The sequence below is a fragment of the Aspergillus multicolor genome, assembly GCF_047715735.1.
Source record: "Aspergillus multicolor strain CBS 133.54 unplaced genomic scaffold BDW74scaffold_19, whole genome shotgun sequence".
Taxonomy (NCBI): Eukaryota; Fungi; Ascomycota; class Eurotiomycetes; order Eurotiales; family Aspergillaceae; genus Aspergillus; species Aspergillus multicolor.
The window spans coordinates 94910-116130 of record NW_027395970.1 but is presented as its reverse complement, the minus strand read 5'-3'; the positions used below and the strand labels follow the sequence as shown (position 1 = coordinate 116130).

Sequence of the window (21221 nt, the reverse complement as noted above, 5' to 3'; positions counted from 1 at the left end):
CTGGTAGATGACTGCCTTGCGATCATGCCCAGGGATTCAAGGTAGAATGCGCGCAACATTCTGGAATACCTGCTTGAATTGAACCGATGTCCGCCTTGGCTCTCAACCCCAGCAAGCATTTTGGCTACTTCTTCAGTCAAGTCATTTGCGCAGGCTACGCTTCGCTAAGCTAGATATGCTTCGACGCTTGCTGATTCGCGTATGCGTATGCGTTCGATATGCGTTCGATAGCTGGCGCTGAATCATGCCGTGTTGGTGCTAGCCAGCCTGGTGTGGCTCTTCCGCCGAGCTTGAATTGTAAGCCCTAAGCGTCCATGTGTCTTCCTCCGAGGTATGATTCATCTTCTGCGAAATGAGCCCTATATAAAGACGACTAATCCTTCCAGAGTTGGCGGTGATTATTACAGGAACATTAATCAATTTAGTTATCATCAATCAGCACAATCAACCTAGCCATGTCCGATTCAACTGTCGTCCTCATAACCGGCGTCGCTAGAGGTACAATAACCTCCCTTTTAACCCCATTTACATCGATTCCTTAAAGTAATCCATACTAACAAATACAATCCAGGCCTCGGCAACGCCCTCGCAAAAGCCTACCTCTCCCGCCCGCACCACACCGTTATCGGGACCGTCCGGGATACATCCTCGCCCACCCTCTCAAGCCTAACCTCCTCCCCAACCGCGGAGGGCAGCAAGATCCTCCTGTACCCCCTCGAATCAACCAACGACACCCACTACACCGGCCTTCTAACCTCCCTATCCACCGCCGGAATAACGTACATCGATCTCGTGATCCCCAACGCCGGAGTCGCGCATCCACCCGGCACGCCTGCGTCCGTGACCATCGACGATGTCCGAAGCGTGCTTGACGTGAATGCACTCGGGACGCTGAGACTTTTCCAAACCCTTAGGGGACTCCTCGAGAATGCGGAGAAAAAAGGGAGAAGCCCGAAATGGATGAGTATGAGTTCGGGCGCCGGGTCCATTGCGGGCTGTGCTCTTTACGGCACGGATAAGGTGGCGCCGTATGCGGTCAGTAAGGCGGCGGTTAATTGGATTACTGTGTATGTTTCCCGCATCATCTTGGTGCTTTGGGATAAGGGGAAAAGGAAAGCTGATGATGGTGGATAGGGCCATCCATGCCTCGGAGCCATGGCTGACGACTTTTGCGATCCATCCTGGGTATGTGCACCACCAGTCCGTTTTAGTATATTAAGGATGAGATGAGCGGGTATGATAGCTAACGATGATCCATGCTAGCTTTGTCCAGACGGAAATGGGCAATGCGGGCGCAAGGGTGATGGGGCTCAAGGAGGCGCCGAATACGGTTGAGGAGGCGGTAGGAAAGATAACTGCTACGGTGAGCACCCTCTTGTCTCTGTGTAATAAAGTGTATCGGTCATGAGAAAAGTTACTGACAACTGGTCATGGTAGATTGACGCTTCGACGCGCGAGAGCACGGGAGGGAAGTTTGTGAATGTTATTGATGGGACGGAGATTCCTTGGTAGATTTAAGGATGGTGGATATTAGGGGATGATTGGCTTGTTGCTAGATTGAATTGGGCGAGGACTGAGGAGCAAGATGGAATAGGAGACAGTTTTTGCTTGCTGGCACTGGTTCATTCTTTTTGCTATCTGACCTAGTATACGCCTAGTCGAATATACAAGCTGATATATCTGAGGACATAGTCCAGTGAGGACTACGTTAGTGAGTAGGGATATCCCGTTGGAACCCTAGACGCAACCTTGGAGTCCTTGCCCTATCGAGAAATAGCCATGGACCCGACTTGAACCCTATTTCGTAAAGGAGAATATCTCTAATTACGAGATCCAATCCAAACAGCTGGATACTTTACCCAGAAACATGGCGCCATAGGGTCATTTTGCTGCAATCGTCACAAGGGCTTCATTTTTTATTCAGCGAGGAGCGAGTACTCGAGAGAACTAAGGAATGTCGCTGCCTATCACATCACAGTCACTCTACAACCCAACAAAGTTAGGGCCAAGTCCCAGTAGGGTTATTCTACATCCCGGTTACACCTTTGTGTATTTACACATGAATGGTGGTACTCGTTCAACCCGAGGGTATCTGCAAGACATGATACAACGTGCTACGTACTTGTGAGACCAGGAGCGTTCTGGCCCGGTGCTGGAATCGAGTATCTTCATGTGGAGATATTGTATAACCACCTGCATGTGTCCGAGTATCTGCACGTGGAGGTACCCACTGTACACCCCGTATCTACCCCAGAGTAGCCGCCTCTTACCTGTGGAGCTCTATCTAATCTCGAAGATTAGCTATGCCGCTTCCGCTATCACATCCTCGGTTCAAGATTTCTGTGTATCTCACGAAGTCAAACCGTCCTGGGAGAAGAGACTTCGAAATCAGAGAGTAGAAACACTCCGGTATACCTCGACCGCATCCTGGTATACACTGACTTCACCTGTTCCTCGACACCGGGGCTATACAAAGCCCTTTCATCCTAGAACTACCCATAGAAGGAATATAAAAGAGCTGGAGATTGCTGTTCTCCACTTCAAACTGACATTCAGGAAGCCGGATATCAACTCGAATCCACGAGCACCAAACAAAGCCTCCAATCCCGCTCGCAACCCAACAATATGCTTTTTACTAAACGTCTCCTCTGGGCCCTTGCCCCCCTCACCTTTACTCCAACCGCTACAGCGTCGGAAGTCGCCGCCGCAGGTCCCTACTTCCCCTTCCCCTTCGGCCCAGGCTCCCTCTCGCAACCTCTCGCCTGCGCGGAGCTGGTACCCATAAACTAGCGCCTCGACGCGTTCACGTACTACGCCTTCCCGCCGGGCTCGCTGGACGCAAACACCATCTCCGCGATGGAGGGGTTCACGGGGTCTTACAAAACGCTTCTTAATGCGCTGCATCATGCCGATTGTGCGGCTGAGACTGCGGAGAATGCGGAGCAGGTGAGAGGATTGGCGGTGCGCCAGGAGGATACCGTCCAGACGATTCCTGTGATATGTGAGATTATCGACGGCCTTCTGGGACTTAATGAGACGGATGCGGGCATTGTGGAGGAGATTATTGGGCTTATTGGGATTGTGCTCGAGACGATTTTGGATTGTGATTGTGGGACTGTGGGGGTTTGTGATTAGGCGCCTACTGAGTGAGGGAGGGCTTTATGAAAATTCTAGGAAGGAAACATTCGTCTTTTAGGGACGGTGGTGTGATGTGATGAGCAGCCGGATTGCAGGAGGGGATGATTGTGTGCATTATGTACCCAATGTGATCTGATGAGGAGGGAGATGATTAGTTCTGTTCTTTTTTGCTCTTATCTTACAGAATCTCAGTCTTTACCTCAATGCACATAGTCAGCGGTGTCAGAATTAGGCTGTTGGTAATTACCTAGGTAGGCCACCGTAAGGGGTATATGTGGTTGTTCAGCCCTAAGTGCTTAGCAGACTTAGAACTATGGCTCAAAGCAAGATATTTTTATTGCGAGGATGTTACTCATGTTGTCCCCGGGCCCCTCCTGTGCGATAAGCCCTAACCGTCCAGGCTCGCAAACACGAAAGATACAGCCCAAAGGGCTTCAGGTATACCAAAGGTAGGTACTCTGCCAGGGCATCGCCCACACATCCTAGGTAGACCCAGAAACACAACTCATAACTCGGATTACTCAGGGAAAAAGCCGCTTAGGAGTTGCTATAAAGCCCACGAACTACCCTTACAGACAGGTACGATCGAGGCTAATATCCCTTTCCAACGCCTTCCTCATCCATCCTTCACAAACAACATGCAATTATCTTCAATCTGCCTGCCCAGTCTTAATTTCCCCTCCACAGCCACCGCGGCCAACACTTTAATCTATCCTAGCGCCATGATTGCTCTAATGCAGACCGCTGACTCGCGGGGGCCAAAATCCGCAGTGCTAGCCAACTTGGCAGCGTTTAGCAAACCGTCTATTGGCCTTGCTACCCAGGGTCTAAGCCTCGAGGGCCCGAGCATGACACTGATAGAACAGGTGCTGGACCCTGGCGTGCTGGCGTGCTGGCAAATTATGGGCTCGGATTAGCCGTTGCCTAGCCTTCCTTGGAGAGTTCATGGTAACATTTGAGGGCCGCGTCGCCCCCGTCATTGGGGGTTTTTTTTTCTGTTTTCATGAACTGCAGGCCCATCTGTCACGGTATAACCTCGCGAAAATGCGATCGAAAGCTCTACTGGTGACGATTATGGGGGCATCTGGGCTCGCGGTGGCCTGGCGTATGTCTTCCCTATCTTACCTTACTATTAGGGCGAATATAACTAACCAAGGTCCATTTCTCCAGCCAGCAACCCGCGCATCCTCCCCCGTCAAGTTGAAGCAACAGCGACCTGCCCGTCGACCTCAACCTACAGCACACCCAACGGCCTGAACTTCACCTCCCACTGCGACCGCACAATCGACCCATCCGCCTACAGCTCTGACGACCCCATCACCTCCACCACATTCACCGACTGCATGAACACCTGCTCGACAACCAGCGCCCCCTGCTACGGCATCATATTCGCAGAGCGCAACAGCACCTGCTTCACGCTTACGAACGGCACTGTCGCGACTGAGGACAATCTCGCATCAAGCGATAGCACGGACATCGCCCTCGTGGAGCCCACCAGCCAACTCGACGGCGTCGATACATCCTGCCCCTTCAGCAATAATACCCTGCAGACCACAGAGTCGGGTCTCGATTTTGAGATAAAATGCTACAATGACATGATACCATACGGGCACTACTGCCCCTGGAACCTCGTTGACGATCCCTGGTGTAAACTGCACACGGATACACTGGAGGAGTGTATGGAGTACTGTGCAGAAGCGCATCCGCTGTGTCGCGCTGTCACATGGAACCCTGATTTGGGCAATGGGTTTGGGAACTGCTATCTCAAGGACTTTAATGGGACGCTTGTCTCTGGTGAGCATGAGGAGGGGTACGTTATCCACGCCGCGCTCGTGCAGCTTCCCATCTTGCTCGATGAGAACGGAGATGAAGCTGCAGCTTGTCCGAGCCAGCTGAACTATACATCTACGACGTCCCTGCAAGTTCGGAAAGACTTTGAGATCCGATGCTACGAGAGCAGAAGTGGAACGGGGAATCTGACAACCATCCACACGGCGACACTGGAGGCTTGCATGGACCGCTGTGCTTCTTATGACCCTATTGCGGACAGCGAATCAAATTTCGGCGTGGAGACGGGCGAGTGCGTCGGCGTTGTCTTTGACCGAACGATGGCGGTGGGGTATGAGAATTGTGCGTTGCTGAGTGATGTCGGGCAGAGCAAGGGCGAGATCAGTTCAACGTTTGCGCGAATAACGGCGGCGATTGATCCAAGTGATGAAGACGAAGGTAGTGGAAGTGGGAGCAAGGCGTGGATTGCTGGCCCGGTTGTTGGGGGCGTTGCTGGGGTTGTGATACTGGGGGCTGGAGTGTGGTGGTGGCGGAGGAGGAAGAGTCCAGCGCAGAATGCAGAGGGAGTCTCGACTCCGGATACAGAAGGCAAGCCTGTGGTTGCACCATATAGTGTAGTTTCTTCTGAAATTGGCGCTGAAAATGGGCCGGCAGAGGTGGAAGCACGCATGCCGCAGTATGAGTTGCCGGGGGCGGATTCGTCTCAGACGAGGCATGAATTGCCAGGGCATTGACAGTGAGCACTTGAGTGTATATATCTTGGTACTGATGACTGGCTGTTAGCACGGAGATGTTTGCTTGGATCTAGATTATAACCCTGCATACCCATGCCTTAATGTCATAGATTCATTCTTAGCCATCATACCCTCAAACCAACAGCTCAACAAACACCACTCCCATCCCTTTATCCCGTCAGCCCTAATAAGCGGCTAATTTATTCATCACCACCGCCATACTCCCCCGACCTCCAAAGCCCCCGGAATCTGGACCCTTGCGTCTCCAGCAGGGTCGTCGGACTATCATACTCCACCAGTTTTCCGGCATCAAGCACAGCCACTTTGTCATAGCGGTGAATATACCTCAATCGATGTAGAACGGAAAGGATTGTATGGCTTGCAAACTCTGTTTCCAGGATGCTTTGCATGGCGGACTCGGTGGTGTGGTCCACGCTATACCCATCGTATTAGTCAACTTGTAATGAATGATTATTAGGGTTGGAGTGGACAAACCTGCTCGTCGCCTCATCCAGAATCAACACCTTTCCAGGCCTCACCATAGCACGCGCAAGACAAAGAAGTTGGCGCTGTCCAACGGAGAACATGGACGCGTTGATTTGCGTACCTAGCAGGTTAGTTTCACCTCCATTCTTGTTCTTTTTGCCTTGCTGCTGCTGCATGATGACATCCCATAACCCAACCCTCTTCATTGCATTCACGATACACTCATCGGATACCTGTCCCCATGGATCGATGTTGAATCTCACGGTGCCAGAGACCAGGAATGGGTCTTGCGTGATGACGTTGAGTCTCCTGCGAATTTCCTCGCGCGGGTATGATGATAGGTTGAGGCCGTCGATTGATATGCCCCCAGAGTCTGACTGCAGTTCTGCTACTTGTAATAAGGAAAGAAGCAGGGTTGTCTTGCCGCTGCCGGAGGATCCGACGATGGCGACTTTTGAGCCTGGTGGGATGGAGAGGTTGAGGTTCTTTAGGACTGGCGGGGATGTCGGTCTGAACAGAATCATCAGCCAGTCATGATCAAGTTCAGGATTGAAGGACGGATGTGTTAAGTAAGAGACTCACGAATGCCCAGCAACGACATCTTCAAACTGGACCGCACCGCTAAATGGCCACGTCTCCGGCAAGACGCCCTTCATCTGCAGCACCGCATCATTCTCCTCTGGCTCGGTGTTCTTGACGAAATCCTTTACCCGCTTAACCGCCCCGATACTCGTCTCCATCATCGTCCAGCATTTCACCAGGTGCATGAGCTGCGAATTGAACGTCATGACCATCAGCAGCGCCACACCGACGTCTCCGGCATCGAATTTCTCGCGTAGGAATACAACGGTCGTAACTAAGATAACGGCTAGGAGTGTAACCAGGATATCGAGTACAAACCCCAGGCACTGCTGGATGCAGTAGAGAAAGTACACGGGTCGCTGGGACGTGTTGAGCAGAGACAGAAGGGTGTTTTGGAAAGAGGCATGCCACCCAAACGCGCGAATCGTCGAACTCCCAGCAACAAGCTCCAGAAAATGCGTATACAGCGGTCCCTTGGCTTCAATATCCAGCAACCGCATCTGCCGCGATGTCCGCAGATACAGCGATTGCGTGATGTACACGGCCACCAGAATGAATGGGATGGCGGCAGCGAGGTACTTGGCGAAGACTGCGAGGATGAGGAGTTTCAATAGACACGTAAAGAGTGCAGCGAGGACATTCAGGGCTTCCAAGGGCAGCCTCATGTCGATGAGGTCCATGTCCTGGCTGAAGCGGTTGGTGACACTGCCGATCTCAGTCCGCTGGAAGAAGGAGAGGGGGGCTCTGCATGTCCCTCGTTAGTTCGGACATTCTCTGTGCTTTTTTGATTAGGTGTAGAGGCATACCTGGCGGTGCTCTTGACTAGGTTCTCGTGCAGGTTCAGGGCGGATTGGGAGACGATGTTGACGCAGAAGAGCCTGAATCGTTAACCATCCATCTATCCACCCATGCAAACCCTAGCCTCCGGAAGAAGATGGACATACCAACACCCCGCAATCATAAGCCCCGTCCCAACCAGGCCAAACATTACGTAGACCCCGAGATACATGCCGGCCTGCGCATTGGGTGACCGCGCATTCGCTTCGGTCCACCAGTCGAGCCAGATTGCTGCACTTGTCAGTACTCTAGCTACTTCAACGCATTGGTCAAGGCATATATAAAAGGACTGGCTTACCGGGAAACTCGCTACAGAATGTCCAGCCCAAGACCAGGACCAGGGTGGCAGCAACGGTCTTCGGTCCAGCTGCTGAGATGTAGTATGCGTAGACGGACCAGTCACCGTTACGTCGGGTTGGATCGCTGGTGGATTGGTCGAGGAGTTGATCATGCTCGCTGGAGGCACTCTCATTGATGTCCCCAACGATATCCTTCCGGCTCGCAGAAACATCGGCTTCTAGCCCTGTCTCACTTAGATCCTCGTTATCACTGTTGCTGCTGGTAACCGAGGACGTCGTCGGAAGCAAAATTTGCAGTCCCTGGACATAGGCGCTTTCAGTTCTTAGAGCCTCTAGTGTACCTTGATCAGCGACCTGTCCGTCGCGCAGGACAAGGATATTGTCGGCGTAGCGGAGGAGATAGTCTACCCAGTCTGTCAACAAGCCGTGACCACCTAGACATGGAGAAAAATGCATAGAGCAGTCAACGTACTGGAATGCGTAGCAAGCACCACCGAGCTCTCAATCTTCCTGATTAACCCCTGCTCCCCGAAAAGATTCCGCGCAATACTCTCTGTTCCCGCCGTATCGACGCCGCTGAAGACGTCGTCGAGGAGGATCACTTTGGCCCGGGAGTAGAGAGCTCGGGAGAGGGCCTGGCAGCGGTTAGTCTTTCAGCTTCAAAGTAGTTAGTCTAAGACCATTGGGGATTTATCGCGTACAATTCTCTGCTTCTGCCCTCCACTAAGTGTCAGTCCGCCATTCCCTACAGCCGTGGCGTCTCCACGCGTTTGGCGAGCCAGATCGTTTGTCAGTCCGCAGGCTGCTATGACTATCTTATACCAGGCTTCATCTACGGGAGATGCACCGATGATATTTTCCTTGATGGTCTGGCTTTGGAGCCAGGGGCTTTGGGAGCAGTATGCCACCGATGAACGTGAAAGGGTAGAATTCGCGTGCCCAGAGACAACGAGCGTCTCGCCCAGTATGCTCTCCAGCAGCGTTGACTTGCCGCTACCAATGGGCCCGATTAGCATGGTCATGCCGCGGTTGATGGTGACAGTGAGATTTCGTAGGACGGGAGCGGCGTCCTTTTTCCAGGTGGCTGTGTAGTTGGAGAATGTTACCAGCTCTCCTTCTTTATCTGGATGGCTCGGCATATCCTGGAGCACTATAGAGCCCTTCTTATCTTCACCATATGTCCCGTAGTCCAGTCTATTCTGCCCCTGCGTCGGTGGCAATACACTGCAGTACTCCTGGATCCGGTCAAAGCACCCCAAGCACTGAATCACTTCTGGCACCGCCTGAATAAATGTCAGAGCCGGGTTTGTGACAAGGCTGATCAGCGACAGCGACGTGAAAGCCTGCGCGGCCAGAATGGAGTTGTCTTTGCGGACGATCGCAATGATCACGTACACTGCGAAGGTCGCCATGGGGGCGAGGTCGGCGGGGGAGTTGGCTACATGTCCACATGCACAGTTAGCCTACCATGGTAGTTGTATCTAACGAGGGAAAACTGAGTTTAGGGAAGAGCATGAGCGTACACAACGTGATAGTTCCAATCAGCAACTTGCGAAATACAGCAGAGGTGGCAATCTCAGCTTCGCGGAGGTTCTGTACGATATTGAAGATCTTCTCCGACAGCCCGAGCATCTTGACTGCCATGATATTCTCGAGGGTATACGACGTTAGTCGCAGGCGATCCTCAACCCTTTCGATCCACAGGCGCTGGAACTTGTTTGTGTAGGCGGAGAGCTTGAATGTTGCTGAGATGAAGGCTGCCCACCGCCGTTAGCCCTAACCCCAGACTCGACGATGCACTTGAACAGGGCAGGGGATACAGACCAATAACAATAACAGCCGGCACAAGGCAAGCGACGCCCACCTGCCGTTCAAGCAAGTAAATCGCAATGCTGACCTCCAGCAAACTCGCCCATAACTCATGCAGCGAGCGAAACCCACTCACAATCTTCTCCACATCCGTTCCCATGAGCGCGATGGCCGTCGTATCGCCTAGATCCACTGCGCGTGCATGCACAGTCTGCCGATGGATCAAACTGATTAATCCGCCACGAAGACGGATAGCGAAGCGGAAGTTCTGATACCCGAAGAGCGCAGTGCAGACGGCGAGCCCGACGTATACGAGCGCGAAGGCGCCGATTAGCGCTTTGCCGGAGTCAGTTGGAGCATCAGGCATCCCGACCCATGAGACGGTCGCGTTTATTAGAAAGGGCTGGCAGAAGGTAAAGCCCGTCACTAGCAGGCGGGGGATGATGGCCGCCAGGATGGGGGTGAAGTAGGCGTGGAAGCAAGTGCGGAGGAGAGCGTACTTGGAGGATTTGTCTGGCAAATATATCAGCAGCTTCATGATACAGAGAGTGCTCGGTCCATACCAGTCTTTGCCCAAGCTCTTTCCAGCCCCTCCCCAATAACACTATCCAACCGCGGATCCAGCTCCGGCAGATCATCAACAGACAAGACCTTTGTGTACCCGCGCCTAAACGTCCCAGCCAGCCAGGCAAAACTCGCCAGCTTCCAGATGCCACTGAAGGGTTCGGGGGTAGCGGGAGCGGATTTCTCGGAGACAGGCACAAGACTAGAGGCTTTGCCCATGGACTCGAGGACTGTGCAGAGGAGGGTGATAACGAATCCGACCGTAAACGGGACTGCAGCCCTGGAAGTATCCGCAATAAGCCATAATGTCCGGACGCGCGCAATACCGAGAAGCGAGTACGCCGACAGAAACAGGATCAGGAGCGTCGATGGCCGGATTGAGCGACAGTGGTGGATGTACGAGAGGACGACGGCAGCAACGATGGCCAGAAGCTCGAGGATATCCGCTGGGAGGGAGACATTATCCCGCAGATCTGGCGAGTGAAGCTGCCGCTGGAAGAGGAAGACGATCCGGCATATGAAGAGCGCACCAAGGGAGCCCTATTTAGAGAATCAGTTGGAATTAGCAAGCCAAGATACTTGATGATGGGGGGCGGGGTCATACAAGCTTCGCAGCCAAGAGCGCTGATCGCTGAACAAGACGGGCCTCGTTCCATAGCTGATAGAGCTGAACTGGAACGAAGAGCAGGAATAAAGCTGCCGGGAGACACGAGAGGAGTGCGTCTTCGAAGGTCAGAGTGAAGTCGAAGGCGCGGCAGGTGTCATCGACCCTGGGGCCGAACGCGGCGTCTCCGGGGCAGGAACGCATCTTTGCCCGCTGTTGACGTCGATGTCTGGGGAGTGGAGAGGGGATGGTCCCATTATATTCATCTGGGGCGTTTCTTATCGGTCGGTCTAGTCTAGTCTGCGACTAGGGCAGCAGGGGGTCTGGCATAGCCACGGATCGGGCGTGTCGGACTGAGCCGCGAGATAAGAGCGTCCCCGGATGGATGCCTGGAGCCTAGGGTTGTCAACGACTGACACAATAGCGGATACTGTCAGCCAGTGGCAAAGACTTGATGCATTAGTGTATTGATGGTTAACCCATAAGGGGGTTAGGGCTCGTCTAGCCGCTGCCAACGTCACATCGCTTGCTCTCAGTCCCAACCAAACATGCCTGGACCGTACCCGTGGGCCACCTGGGCAGAACTGGTACTTAGATACCCCAGAATCGAGTCTAAACTATGGTATGATAGTCCTTAGTTCATCCTACTGTTCTCAAACATAATATCTCATCCATCTCCCCGGGTTGGAAGCATTGAATCAGTAGCCCAATCCAACCCTAACCACCCTACCTACCTACTTGCAAGTTCTACACAGCACACCTACCCTACCCACGCACCCTCACCCTCCCAAAGTACAGCGTCCCCAAAACCCCGACCATCAGGCCCGCCGTGACAAGAAACGGCAATCCGACCCAGAAGCCAGACCCATCCCCATCCTCCCCAAGCTTCAATCCGACCTGATACACCAACGGCCAGAGCGGCCACCCGACCAGCCCGGCCGCGGCCTCCACGGCCCCCATGACCGAGTACGTGATGGCGCGGTGCTCGACGGGCGTGGCGAGCGTTAGGATCGAGCGCAGCGACTGGCCGTAGCCGCTGCTTAGGCCGTAGAGGACGACGGCTGGTGAGTGTAAGTGAGTGTCAGTGTGAGATAAAAGGGCAAGAGAAGGGGAGAGATCAGACTGGACGGGACCACGTACAGCAGATGAAGGGAGGGGGCGAGCGGGACACGGCCATTCCTAGGCTTCCGATGGCGGCGAGGAATGCGCTGCCGCGGGCTAGGGCGTAGTGTTTTGATAGTCCGGTGGTTTCTGCTTCTGCTGGAGCTGGGTTTGTGCCCGTGTCTGTGTCGGTTGGCTGGCGAGTCTGCCTCTGCTTGAGGAGGTGGTCGAGGGCTGGGAGGAGGAGGAGCGCGGCGAGATTGGTCCCGTTCTCGAGAGAGACAAGGAGCCCGGACTGGCGAGCGGGCAGGTGTTAGTTATATACCATTGGGTACCATACCTAGGGTAAGTAGGTAAGTTTGAGATGAGTGTGATAGGGCAGACATACGCGGGAGTACGACCAGGCAAACACCTTGGCCGCATACATGATCACCAAGGACGTGACGCTGTTCCCCAGACACCGAAGGATATAACCGAGCAGAAGAACGAGCAGCCCGTGCTGTTCGCGAAAGAGCGCCAATGCGGTGCGCATCGTAGCCAGCGTGGACTTGGACTTGAGCTCATCCCCGTCTTCGTTCTCGTCCCCGTCATCGTCATCGTCATCGCCCGCCCCTTCGATAGCAGCCTGTTTATCAGGGAACAGCAGCGTCAGCGGGAACGCAGCAAACACCAGCGCCAGCCCCGTCAGGATCGCCGCCCACAGATGCCGATCCATGATGGCCGAGCTGGCCATGTACCCCAGCATCCTCCCTGAATTCGCGGCCGCCTCCATGAGGAAGAAGCGCGGTGCTCTGTGTCCGTTGTCTGTTAGCAAGCAGCGACCAGCTTCCTAGATACCCAGGTATAGACGGGTATGTACAAACCGCATATCCTCCGGCGAGTAATCCGCAACCAGCACATAGAGCAGGGTCCCACCGACCGCCGGCCCCCCACCCAGCACATACGCCGCCGGACTCAGATAGACCAGTGGCAGCGGCCACTCCGCGCCCACCCAGCAGATCAGATCGAGCCAGACCTCGCCGAGCGCAATGCCCGCGACGCACAGCAGCAGCACGCGCTTGACGCCCCAGCGCTCGGCGAGGGCCGCGTAGGGGACGCCCAGCACGAGGCCCGGGATCAGCGTGATCAGGCCGAGGATGCCTCGGAGCATCGTGAGAGAGGACTGGACGGGTTCGATCTTGCAATCGAGGTCGTTGGTGTGGGCTTCGGAGGCATAGTGTCGCTCGCAGAGCAGATCCTCGAGGATGCTGGTGATTGGGGGCACGCCCATGGATGCGCCGGCGTTGATGATGAAGAGGGTGAAGATGCAGACGTAGAAGACATACTTATTGTTTTCTTTCTTTGTCTTACATCGGGATGGTGACTGCGATGGTGACTGCGATGGTGATGGCGATGGCGATGGGGATGGCGGGAGAAGAGGGGTGCTTTCGCTGGCGGACGCGGACATTTCGATGCAGGAAGCAGCCAAGGTTGGAAAGCAAGCCACCTGCGGCACGGCTCCTAAATGTAACGCGGAATGTCGGGGGCCTAGGCTAGGAGATAAGCTGTAATGATGTGATAAGACCGAGGGATGCTAAAGTACGTGGGCTAACTTGATGGAGATAGGGCTGGCTGTGACAGGAATCTGAGATGCTCCAGCCTATCACATTTTAGATCACAGTTGGCTTTTAATGGTTAGAATGCCGTTGCAATGAGCGCATCGTTAGCTGCTCTTCAAATTTTGACAGGCCTGCATTTGATACGTGGCTCATTTGCCGCCTATTCGACATGTCTACTCCAACTGACCAAAGTTGGGCTAGTTCCTTCGCTCCAACCTGGATAATCTGGCGGCGCTTTGAAAACAATCAGCCGTCGGCCATTTCCTGCTTCGCAGCCTGCAGGCTGACTGGGGTATAGTGTCGCCATCGAAGGGAAAAAGAGGGCGGCTCAGCCAGAAATCCTATCGCTCCCTTCCACTTTATTTCTTCGACTACCATCACATAAACGTGGACCGATCGATAAATATGGACTTGGTACTATCGACCTCTTTTCCGGATCTCGAGAGAGAATTTTCGAATACACCTTAGTCGGGTTCAGGTCCGACCCAAGCACACCGGGTATGCCGATTTTCTCCACGTCAAAGCTTGCAAACTCTCCCAACGGTGCCTGGCACAGTCAACTCAGTCAACGCAGGAATCTGGACCGGAAGGAACCCGTCCAGAAGGCCTGCAGCCAAGCGAGATTACGCGCCTTACGTACTCACTCTACGTGCCCGGAACGGCCTGCAACGGCTTCATCACCACATTCACTCGCATTTATCCGGACATAGACTACCTAATTTCCACCAAATATTCATCGCCTTTTACCGCCAGATGGGAACACTCCTAATTCCATATTCCGTAGATCCTGAAAATCTGACACCGGGTACTTAGAGTGGGGAGACCCGCCAGCCTCAGCCCTGAGCCCACTTGATCGATCCGATCGAGTCCACCGGCCGCTTTGCCGAGATTCAAAGGAGCGATCCGGCGTCTAGAGTCTTAGCAACTGGAGGATCTGATATGATCGTTATATTTGTCTGCCGAGGTAGACTCGCTGAGCGCTAACTCGGGAGACGTAAGCCTCGATACTCCATGTCCACGGCGAACGCAGTATAGGTACTTGAGACCTGACCTAAAACCAGCAGTTGACATGTGCAATGCCGAGCGCTTTCAAGCCAAATTCTCCGAGGTGCATGCTGACCTGCAGGGCATGAATCATGAATCAATATTGTGGCTCTCAGGGCTGAAACAACTTGACAAAGAATCAGCAAACAACAAGGCACAGAATTCCCAACAAAAAAGCCATTCGCTCAAATATGCCGGCATGACCGATGCTACCACATGTAAGCCTTGACAAAGCTGGTGATATCCCATTGGTAGCCATACCAATAGCGAAAAGAGACCCTGTTTCATAAGCGCCACTGACGCCACCCAGCGCGTACTCGGAGTTTTGACCATGCAGGGCCCAGACCACGCCATGCCACACTGTTTCAGGTCTTCTTTGCCCTTCCCCAGAGTCAATGAAGACTGTGTGCTGAATGGCTGCTATACCCGCCTGACCCCTGTCAAGAGGGGTCTACCCTAGGTATATTTCCCGCGGAACAAGCCACCGTGCCTGATTTTTCAGATGCAAAGCCCAATCAGGATGATCAGACTGTCGGCATGCTTCACCTGAACGTTACAGACTCGATCGATCTTACCCCGCTCTTGTGATATACCGCGCCATTGCGTGCCTGGCCAACAGGATCCCATCTTGGCCTCGCTAACGCAAATTGCTCAGGACGACGAGCTTCCGCCCAAGAAGTTTGCGCGGGATGTCCTGCTTGGCAATCAGCCCTGTCTGGAGGCCAGTAACGGTGTATGGTAGCCTAGGCAGAGGTATAAAGGGTGGCCTGTTCCTGAACCAGATGTGACATTCACCAACCTCGTCTTCTCTCCTTACAAGACACCAAAAGTTAGCAAAGCAGGGCTTTCGCTCCACATTCCTTTCATTCTCTTCTTCTCTGTCTCTCCTTAAGCAGTTTTCTTGTCGAGTCTGCCGTGCAGACTCTTTGTGTTGATTTCATCCTTCATCTTTATCGGTTGGTACGGTTTTTATACACCATGGCTTCCATCACTCTCTGGAATATCACCATCATCGCGCTGGTCTTCGCCCTCGCGGCCTTGGGCAATGCAGCGCCTGCTCCTCAACGCCGCCCTCACTGGGGCTGGAATCACGACAACGGAAATGACGATCAACTCAGCACCGAGACCGCAACCTGGACGCTCCCCTGGATCCAGTCGCACACGCCAACTCCCACCCCTACTGGCTACGGCAATGGCAATGCCAATGGTAACGACTACGGCAACACTCCCACCAGTCCTTCAGCCCCTGCTAGCACCAGCACCCGAACCCCCGCTGCAACCCCCACCTCTACCTCCAGCAGCAGTGGTAGTGGCAGTGGCAGCAGCAGCTCCAACTCCGGCGACATCTGGCAGCCCGCCGTGGGCAGCCCCTGGCAAATCATCCTCTCCTCGTCCCTCGATTCCAGCGCCGCAGACACAAACATCAAGGTCGCCTCCGCCTCTCCTAGCGTCTCCATCTACGACATCGACCTCTACGAGAACGACGCCTCCACAATCTCCAGTCTCAAATCCCAAGGCATCAACGTGATCTGCTACTTCTCAGCGGGAACCTACGAGAACTGGCGCGAGGACGCTTCCTCTTTCTCATCTTCCGACCTCGGCGCCGCCCTCCCCGACTGGGAAGGCGAGAACTGGCTGGACCTGCGCTCAGATAACGTCCGCGCCATCATGTCAAGTCGTCTTGACACTGCCAAAGCAAAAGGCTGCGACGGCGTGGACCCGGATAACGTTGACGCCTACGGAAACGACGCCGGTGGCCTTGGCCTCACCGAAGACGACAGCGTCGACTACGTCAACTACCTAGCCGAACAAGCCCACTCGCGCGGACTGTCAATCGGCCTCAAGAACGCCGGCGCCATCATCCCCCGCGTGATCGACAACGTGCAGTTCAGCGTGAACGAGCAGTGCGCCGAGTACAATGAGTGCGATGTCTACCAGGTTTTCTTGGAGCAGAACAAGCCCGTCTTCCATATTGAGTACCCCGCTGGTGGGGAGGTGAGCACGTCGAATGTGGACAAGGCGAGTCTGTGCCAGAGCTTTGAGGGCGCGGAGGGGTTTTCGACCGTTATTAAGGATATGGATTTGGGGGAGTGGGTGCAGGAGTGCTGATTCTTTTCTTCGGGGGTGTATTGTTCGATGGGATATGTGGCTTGAGGGTGGAAGAGGAGGGGTCAAAGGGGTTGGGGAGGGAAGTGTAAATCAGGTTGAGAGTTCCTAGCTAGCAAAAAACAAACAGAAATGTGAGAAAGAGTCCATTTCATGGCCTCTTTGAAGTTGACCTGTTGTTCGTCGTTTACGGGTCAACGCAGATTTGCCCGACCTGGGTAGGTACCTGAGACCATGTGGTACGTAGGGTAGGTAGCTAAAGTTCGGTCTAGTATCAAGTTACCCCGACCTTACCCTGCTCCAGAAAGTCCAGACCTGGTCCATTTCCTGGAGATAATGAAACCCAAGAGTATCAACCATAAGCATGTGCAGAAACGCAAGTCTTGTACCACAAGCTGCGCCAATGAATCCCGATTTACGGACTTATCTCGGTACATGGTACGGCCGAGCAAAAGTCCCCGTTCCAAGGCGACAATTTAGGGCTCATCCTCCACCTGCAACTTGGAACCCGTGATAAGGCGAGAGTAAGCACATGCACATGTGGACTGCAACACGCACTTCATGCCTGGCTAACTCGTCTTGTACATGTGTACTATACCTAACCTCCGTTTTCAAATATGCGTTCAGGGCTGTTGAGTCCCATTATGGATTGTGCCCTTTGGAAGTCAAATTTGTATACCTAATTTGGATACATACATACATACTATCATATCATGCTCGTTTGAATCTAAAACTCCATAAAGGGGCAAGATTACGTAGCAATAAAGGGAGAATAAAAGGGAGGTGGTGGGTGTTCATGCACGTACAACTCCGAAACATGGAGAAGTACAGATTTGGTATGGTAGGTAGGCCTCATGAACTGCCCTAACTGTCCGACTGTCCACTTTACGAGCATTGTACCTTAACGGGGTATCTATGGTACTCTCGAAACATTTTGGATACTCAACAAAAAGACAGAACGTGTCGCTATGCAGTTATTATGTGAGGCGCCAGACTTGTATCTAAGAAGGCTTCCTTATTATTGGATGCTTGAGCATGGACAGTCAGGGATCATAAGACATTAATGAGTACGTGGAACTCCCCAGGTCTCGGGAGTGCAGGATGCGGACAAACCGGTCACACAGGGCTTGTGGTACATTCATGTCCTTGGCCTTATGATATTGTATACCGAAATAATCCGCCCGGGACATGTGCGAGAGGACCTATCTAAGTGCTACTAGCACATGCCATATCGAAGACCCAGCTGGGCAAGTCACAATTACCCCGGTCGTGGCCCGTGAGTAGGTATATATACTGCATAGCTTGGTCAACATAGCCCCAAGGTAGGGCGTCCCGTGCCTGCATACATTATTCAGCCAAGTTACAAGGTTTGAGATATATAGCAATCACAATGCTGCTCTTCCACTCAACCCTCATTCTTCTCCTCGCCCTCCTCAACCCCCTATCAGCCTACGCCTCCGCCTCCGCTGCAACAGGAGCATGGTGCGGCACCCCCCACCCATCCGAGCTCGGCCTGGCCGCCCACCGCAGACTCCGCGCCCAGGAAGCCGCCGCCGCCAACACCACCAGGTTAAACGTTCGCCAAGTCGACAGCATGCAAATCCAAGTCTACGCCCACCTCGTGCGTGCGTCCGAATCCGAGAGCGCCGTGCTGGACTGGCAGGTCCGGCAGCAGGTCAGCATGCTGAACCAGTACTTCCGCCCCACGGGCTTCAGCTTCGTCCTCGCGGGCGTAGACTCCCAGATTATGCCGAACCTAGGCCCTATCTGGGGCGGGACAGAGCAGGATCTCCGCGTTAAGCAGGTCCGGGTGGGGGATATGCAGACGCTGAATTTTTATGTTGTCCCGTCTGTTATTGATAATTTTGCGGATTATGCGTGGGTCAACCCCGGAATTTTCCTCCCTCATGAAGATGTTGATGCTAATCGTACGGGTTTGCGTAGCTCGTTTCCCTGGTGGTCCATCGAGAATCCCCAAGCAGACGGGGTCGTCGTGGCGCGCGACTACATCCCCGGCGGACGGAACGTGGGCTTCAACACGGGGAAGATAGGTGTGCATGAGGTTGGCCACTGGCTTGGTCTGCTACATACATTCCAGGACGGGTGTGACGGGGGCGATCTGGTGGATGATACGCCGGCCGAGGCGAGTCCGACGTTTGGGTGTCCGTGGGTATGTGCCTTACATACCCATCTCTTCCAGGTTACTTCCCTTCCCTGGGCACCAACGGCGCTTCTTGGTAGAACGAGCTGATCTGATGGTGCCTTGGTATGTCCAGAGCCGCGATAGCTGTCCGCAGCCCGGAACAGACCCGATCCACAACCTCATGGACTACACGAACGATGCCTGCAGATATCAGTTCACAACAGGACAGGTGCAGCGCATGTATGGCATGTGGACGGAGTATAGGGTTCCGCCTGTGGGTGGAGGGGAGACGGGCGAGCCGATCCCTGGGGAGCCTACGGAGCCGCAGCCGGGGCAGCCGCGGGGCTTCTGAGATACTATACCCAGTGTACTACGGCTAGGTGGGTGAATACCTCTGCCCATGGTAGAGAGGAACGAGGCAATCCAACTATGTATGCACATGCACCATAACTTTCTGTCTTATGAAGACATATGCGGAAGCACTTCGTTCAGTCCAAAGAGGAATCCTCAACCGTACCCGTTAGTAGGCAGGAAAGTCACTTCTCACACAATACCAGATAGTAGAAACATCAAATCGTCAATGTACATAACGAAAATTGTAGAGAATATGACACAAAGCAGCGGATTAAAGCAGAACAAGACAGAGAAGCAAACATAGGCAACGAGCATCAGGTCATGGTACCCCGAGAACCTGCAACCCTGCAATCTCCCCTGGCATTCTCCCAACAGAGTCCTGAACCCAAAGTCCCAACTCAAAACATACTGTACCGTATTACCTATTCCTACGAAGACTCCTCAGCATCGCGTCTCCCCACTCCGCAGAGAAAGGGACGCCTTGGATACCATGCTCCTGGGCATATTTCATCCGACCCGCTCTGCTCCAATCCATGCCAGTTGACTTCATATAGTCGACATGGGAAAGCGGATCTAGGAAGGTTATCGTTTAGCAACTGGGAGACATAAATATATGGGAATGATTGGAACTCACCTCCACCTCCTCTAAACGGATCACCATGATTGGAGCGAGGGCCCATCCCACCGCCGCCACCACCACCACCACCAACACCGACGTCGATCTGGACGTTGCGGAAGAACCATGAAATTCCGTCGAGAACGACCTGTCCGAGAGAAGCGCCCTCGGGCTTGGGCTCGGAACCATCCTTCTTCGTAGAAGCGGATCCACCCTGGGCAGACCCTTTTGCTGCTTCCTCAGTCGTATCAGACTGTGAAGGCGACGGGGCAGCCAGACCAAGCAGTTTGCCCGCAGCCATTTCATGCATCGGGACATCGTGATCCAGATCCCTCTCTATCTCCGACATAGCGTTACTAGGAACGCCATAGTTCCGCACAACCATCTCCCTCGCATAGCACGCAATCCGCCCCCGATCCACAAACCAATCGATAACAACGCCCGTATCCTTGCCGTCCTCATACACCCTCCCATGCTGGTACGCCTTTAGTCCTTGCACCCTAACGCCCTCCTCCCACTTCCCCTGCAAACCTTCAAGCCGCCGATCAAACGCCAGTGCCTGCCCCGGCGTCGCAGTCCAAAACGTCGTGATGAACGTGACGCGCGGGATATAAGCTCTCGCACTCAACAAGAGGACAAACCGAATGAGCTTGCGGTCGAAGTTGTCGAAGCGCTCCTGGGCGATGCTGGTTAGGTACAGGATCCCTGTTAGCCGGGTGAAGGGGCGGATGCGTGCCAGGCCGCGGGCGATCTGCGTGAATGTTGCTCCTTCAGTGCCTGGGTCGAAACCGGGCGTGTCCATTATGTAGTAGGGAGAGCCGTTTATGGTGGCTTTGCAGAGGGCGGTTGTTTTTGTGACTGTGTGCGACATCGATGGGTTAGCATGCATTTATGAAAGCCAGTCCCGGGGGTCCCGAATGCCCGAAGAACGCAAGAAGATGTACGCACCGGAGTCAGCATTTTGCTCTGAGTAGCCGCTAAGCCCGGAGAGGTCTTCTAACAGAGATGACTTCCCGGCACCGGTGCGGCCGAGGATGAGAAGGACGCTCGACGGGGTCTTTGTTTCTCTGCTCTCGGTCGGTTAGGAGTGCATGGTGCTCGAATGAGAGAGCGCTGACCTAAACTGGGCTTCTAGCTCTGCGAGGCAGTCTTCGGTTCGTTTGGCTGTGGACGCCATATCATATGGTTCTTGATCTAATACTTTAGGGTGTAAATTGTTAGGTATGAAGAAGGGTAAAGGAAAGAAAGTCAACGTCAACTTTGGCAACAGTGCTAGAGGGATAGTAATAATGAAAGGGCTTTATATAGCCTAAGAATACCCACGATCTTGCTGATACTTCAGATGTATCAGCACAGCCTTGTCTCAACCCGTCCTGAAAAGCTGTGCAGGAGCCCCGGCGGCAAAGACGTGCATGGAG

At 53.8% G+C, this 21221-nt stretch overlaps 7 protein-coding genes across 7 annotated transcripts; 4 read left to right on the top strand and 3 right to left on the bottom strand.

Moving 5' to 3' along the window:
- The first annotated feature begins 141 nt into the window (after positions 1–141).
- Positions 142–1769, top strand: BDW74DRAFT_39377 (uncharacterized protein). The gene is made up of 5 exons (XM_073732675.1): positions 142–498; positions 572–1067; positions 1135–1185; positions 1264–1363; positions 1438–1769. Exons 1-5 carry the CDS (start codon positions 456–458, stop codon positions 1510–1512), a joined length of 765 nt encoding a protein of 254 aa, XP_073582092.1. The 5' UTR covers positions 142–455; the 3' UTR covers positions 1513–1769.
- A 2413-nt stretch (positions 1770–4182) lies between these two features.
- Positions 4183–5660, top strand: BDW74DRAFT_179782 (uncharacterized protein; the record flags this gene model as incomplete). The annotated part of the gene is made up of 2 exons (XM_073729548.1): positions 4183–4243; positions 4309–5660. The coding sequence occupies 2 exons, from the start codon at positions 4183–4185 to the stop codon at positions 5658–5660; spliced, it is 1413 nt and encodes a 470-aa protein (XP_073582091.1).
- Positions 5661–5860: 200 nt separating this feature from the next.
- Positions 5861–11045, bottom strand: BDW74DRAFT_179781 (uncharacterized protein; the record flags this gene model as incomplete). Its single annotated transcript, XM_073729547.1, has 12 exons — positions 5861–6095; positions 6156–6656; positions 6729–7472; positions 7535–7606; positions 7673–7796; positions 7864–8268; positions 8337–8499; positions 8566–9302; positions 9388–9621; positions 9689–10186; positions 10237–10777; positions 10842–11045. 12 exons carry the CDS (start codon positions 11043–11045, stop codon positions 5861–5863), a joined length of 4458 nt encoding a protein of 1485 aa, XP_073582090.1.
- Positions 11046–11266: 221 nt separating this feature from the next.
- On the bottom strand, positions 11267–13404 carry BDW74DRAFT_156235 (MFS transporter). The gene is made up of 4 exons (XM_073724969.1): positions 12806–13404; positions 12331–12733; positions 11982–12237; positions 11267–11902 (listed from the first exon to the last, which is right to left on the bottom strand). The coding sequence occupies exons 1-4, from the start codon at positions 13387–13389 to the stop codon at positions 11607–11609; spliced, it is 1539 nt and encodes a 512-aa protein (XP_073582089.1). The 5' UTR covers positions 13390–13404; the 3' UTR covers positions 11267–11606.
- A 1520-nt stretch (positions 13405–14924) lies between these two features.
- On the top strand, positions 14925–16712 carry BDW74DRAFT_156232 (endo alpha-1,4 polygalactosaminidase). Its single transcript, XM_073724968.1, has one exon. It carries the CDS (start codon positions 15563–15565, stop codon positions 16691–16693), a length of 1131 nt encoding a protein of 376 aa, XP_073582088.1. The 5' UTR covers positions 14925–15562; the 3' UTR covers positions 16694–16712.
- A 1368-nt stretch (positions 16713–18080) lies between these two features.
- On the top strand, positions 18081–19185 carry BDW74DRAFT_179778 (zinc metalloprotease; the record flags this gene model as incomplete). Its single annotated transcript, XM_073729546.1, has 2 exons — positions 18081–18860; positions 18967–19185. The coding sequence occupies 2 exons, from the start codon at positions 18081–18083 to the stop codon at positions 19183–19185; spliced, it is 999 nt and encodes a 332-aa protein (XP_073582087.1).
- Positions 19186–19605: 420 nt separating this feature from the next.
- On the bottom strand, positions 19606–20980 carry BDW74DRAFT_179777 (uncharacterized protein; the record flags this gene model as incomplete). The annotated part of the gene is made up of 4 exons (XM_073729545.1): positions 19606–19760; positions 19822–20661; positions 20752–20870; positions 20922–20980. The coding sequence occupies 4 exons, from the start codon at positions 20978–20980 to the stop codon at positions 19606–19608; spliced, it is 1173 nt and encodes a 390-aa protein (XP_073582086.1).
- Positions 20981–21221: the final 241 nt, after the last annotated feature.

What these genes read in the sequence shown, in the direction of transcription:
- BDW74DRAFT_156232 (XM_073724968.1), top strand. Translation starts at nt 15,563, where the DNA reads ATGGCTTCCATCACTCTCTGGAATATCACCATCATCGCGCTGGTCTTC.
- BDW74DRAFT_39377 (XM_073732675.1), top strand. Translation starts at nt 456, where the DNA reads ATGTCCGATTCAACTGTCGTCCTCATAACCGGCGTCGCTAGAG. An exon ending in CATAACCGGCGTCGCTAGAG is followed by an intron (nt 499 to 571) that starts GTACAATAACCT and finishes AATACAATCCAG; the next exon opens with GCCTCGGCAACGCCCTCGCA. An exon ending in ACTTTTGCGATCCATCCTGG is followed by an intron (nt 1,186 to 1,263) that starts GTATGTGCACCA and finishes GATCCATGCTAG; the next exon opens with CTTTGTCCAGACGGAAATGG.
- BDW74DRAFT_156235 (XM_073724969.1), bottom strand. Translation starts at nt 13,389, where the DNA reads ATGTCCGCGTCCGCCAGCGAAAGCACCCCTCTTCTCCCGCCATCCCCA. An exon ending in TACTCGCCGGAGGATATGCG is followed by an intron (nt 12,734 to 12,805) that starts GTTTGTACATAC and finishes CAACGGACACAG; the next exon opens with AGCACCGCGCTTCTTCCTCA. An exon ending in GCCCCCTCCCTTCATCTGCT is followed by an intron (nt 11,903 to 11,981) that starts GTACGTGGTCCC and finishes TACACTCACCAG; the next exon opens with CCGTCGTCCTCTACGGCCTA.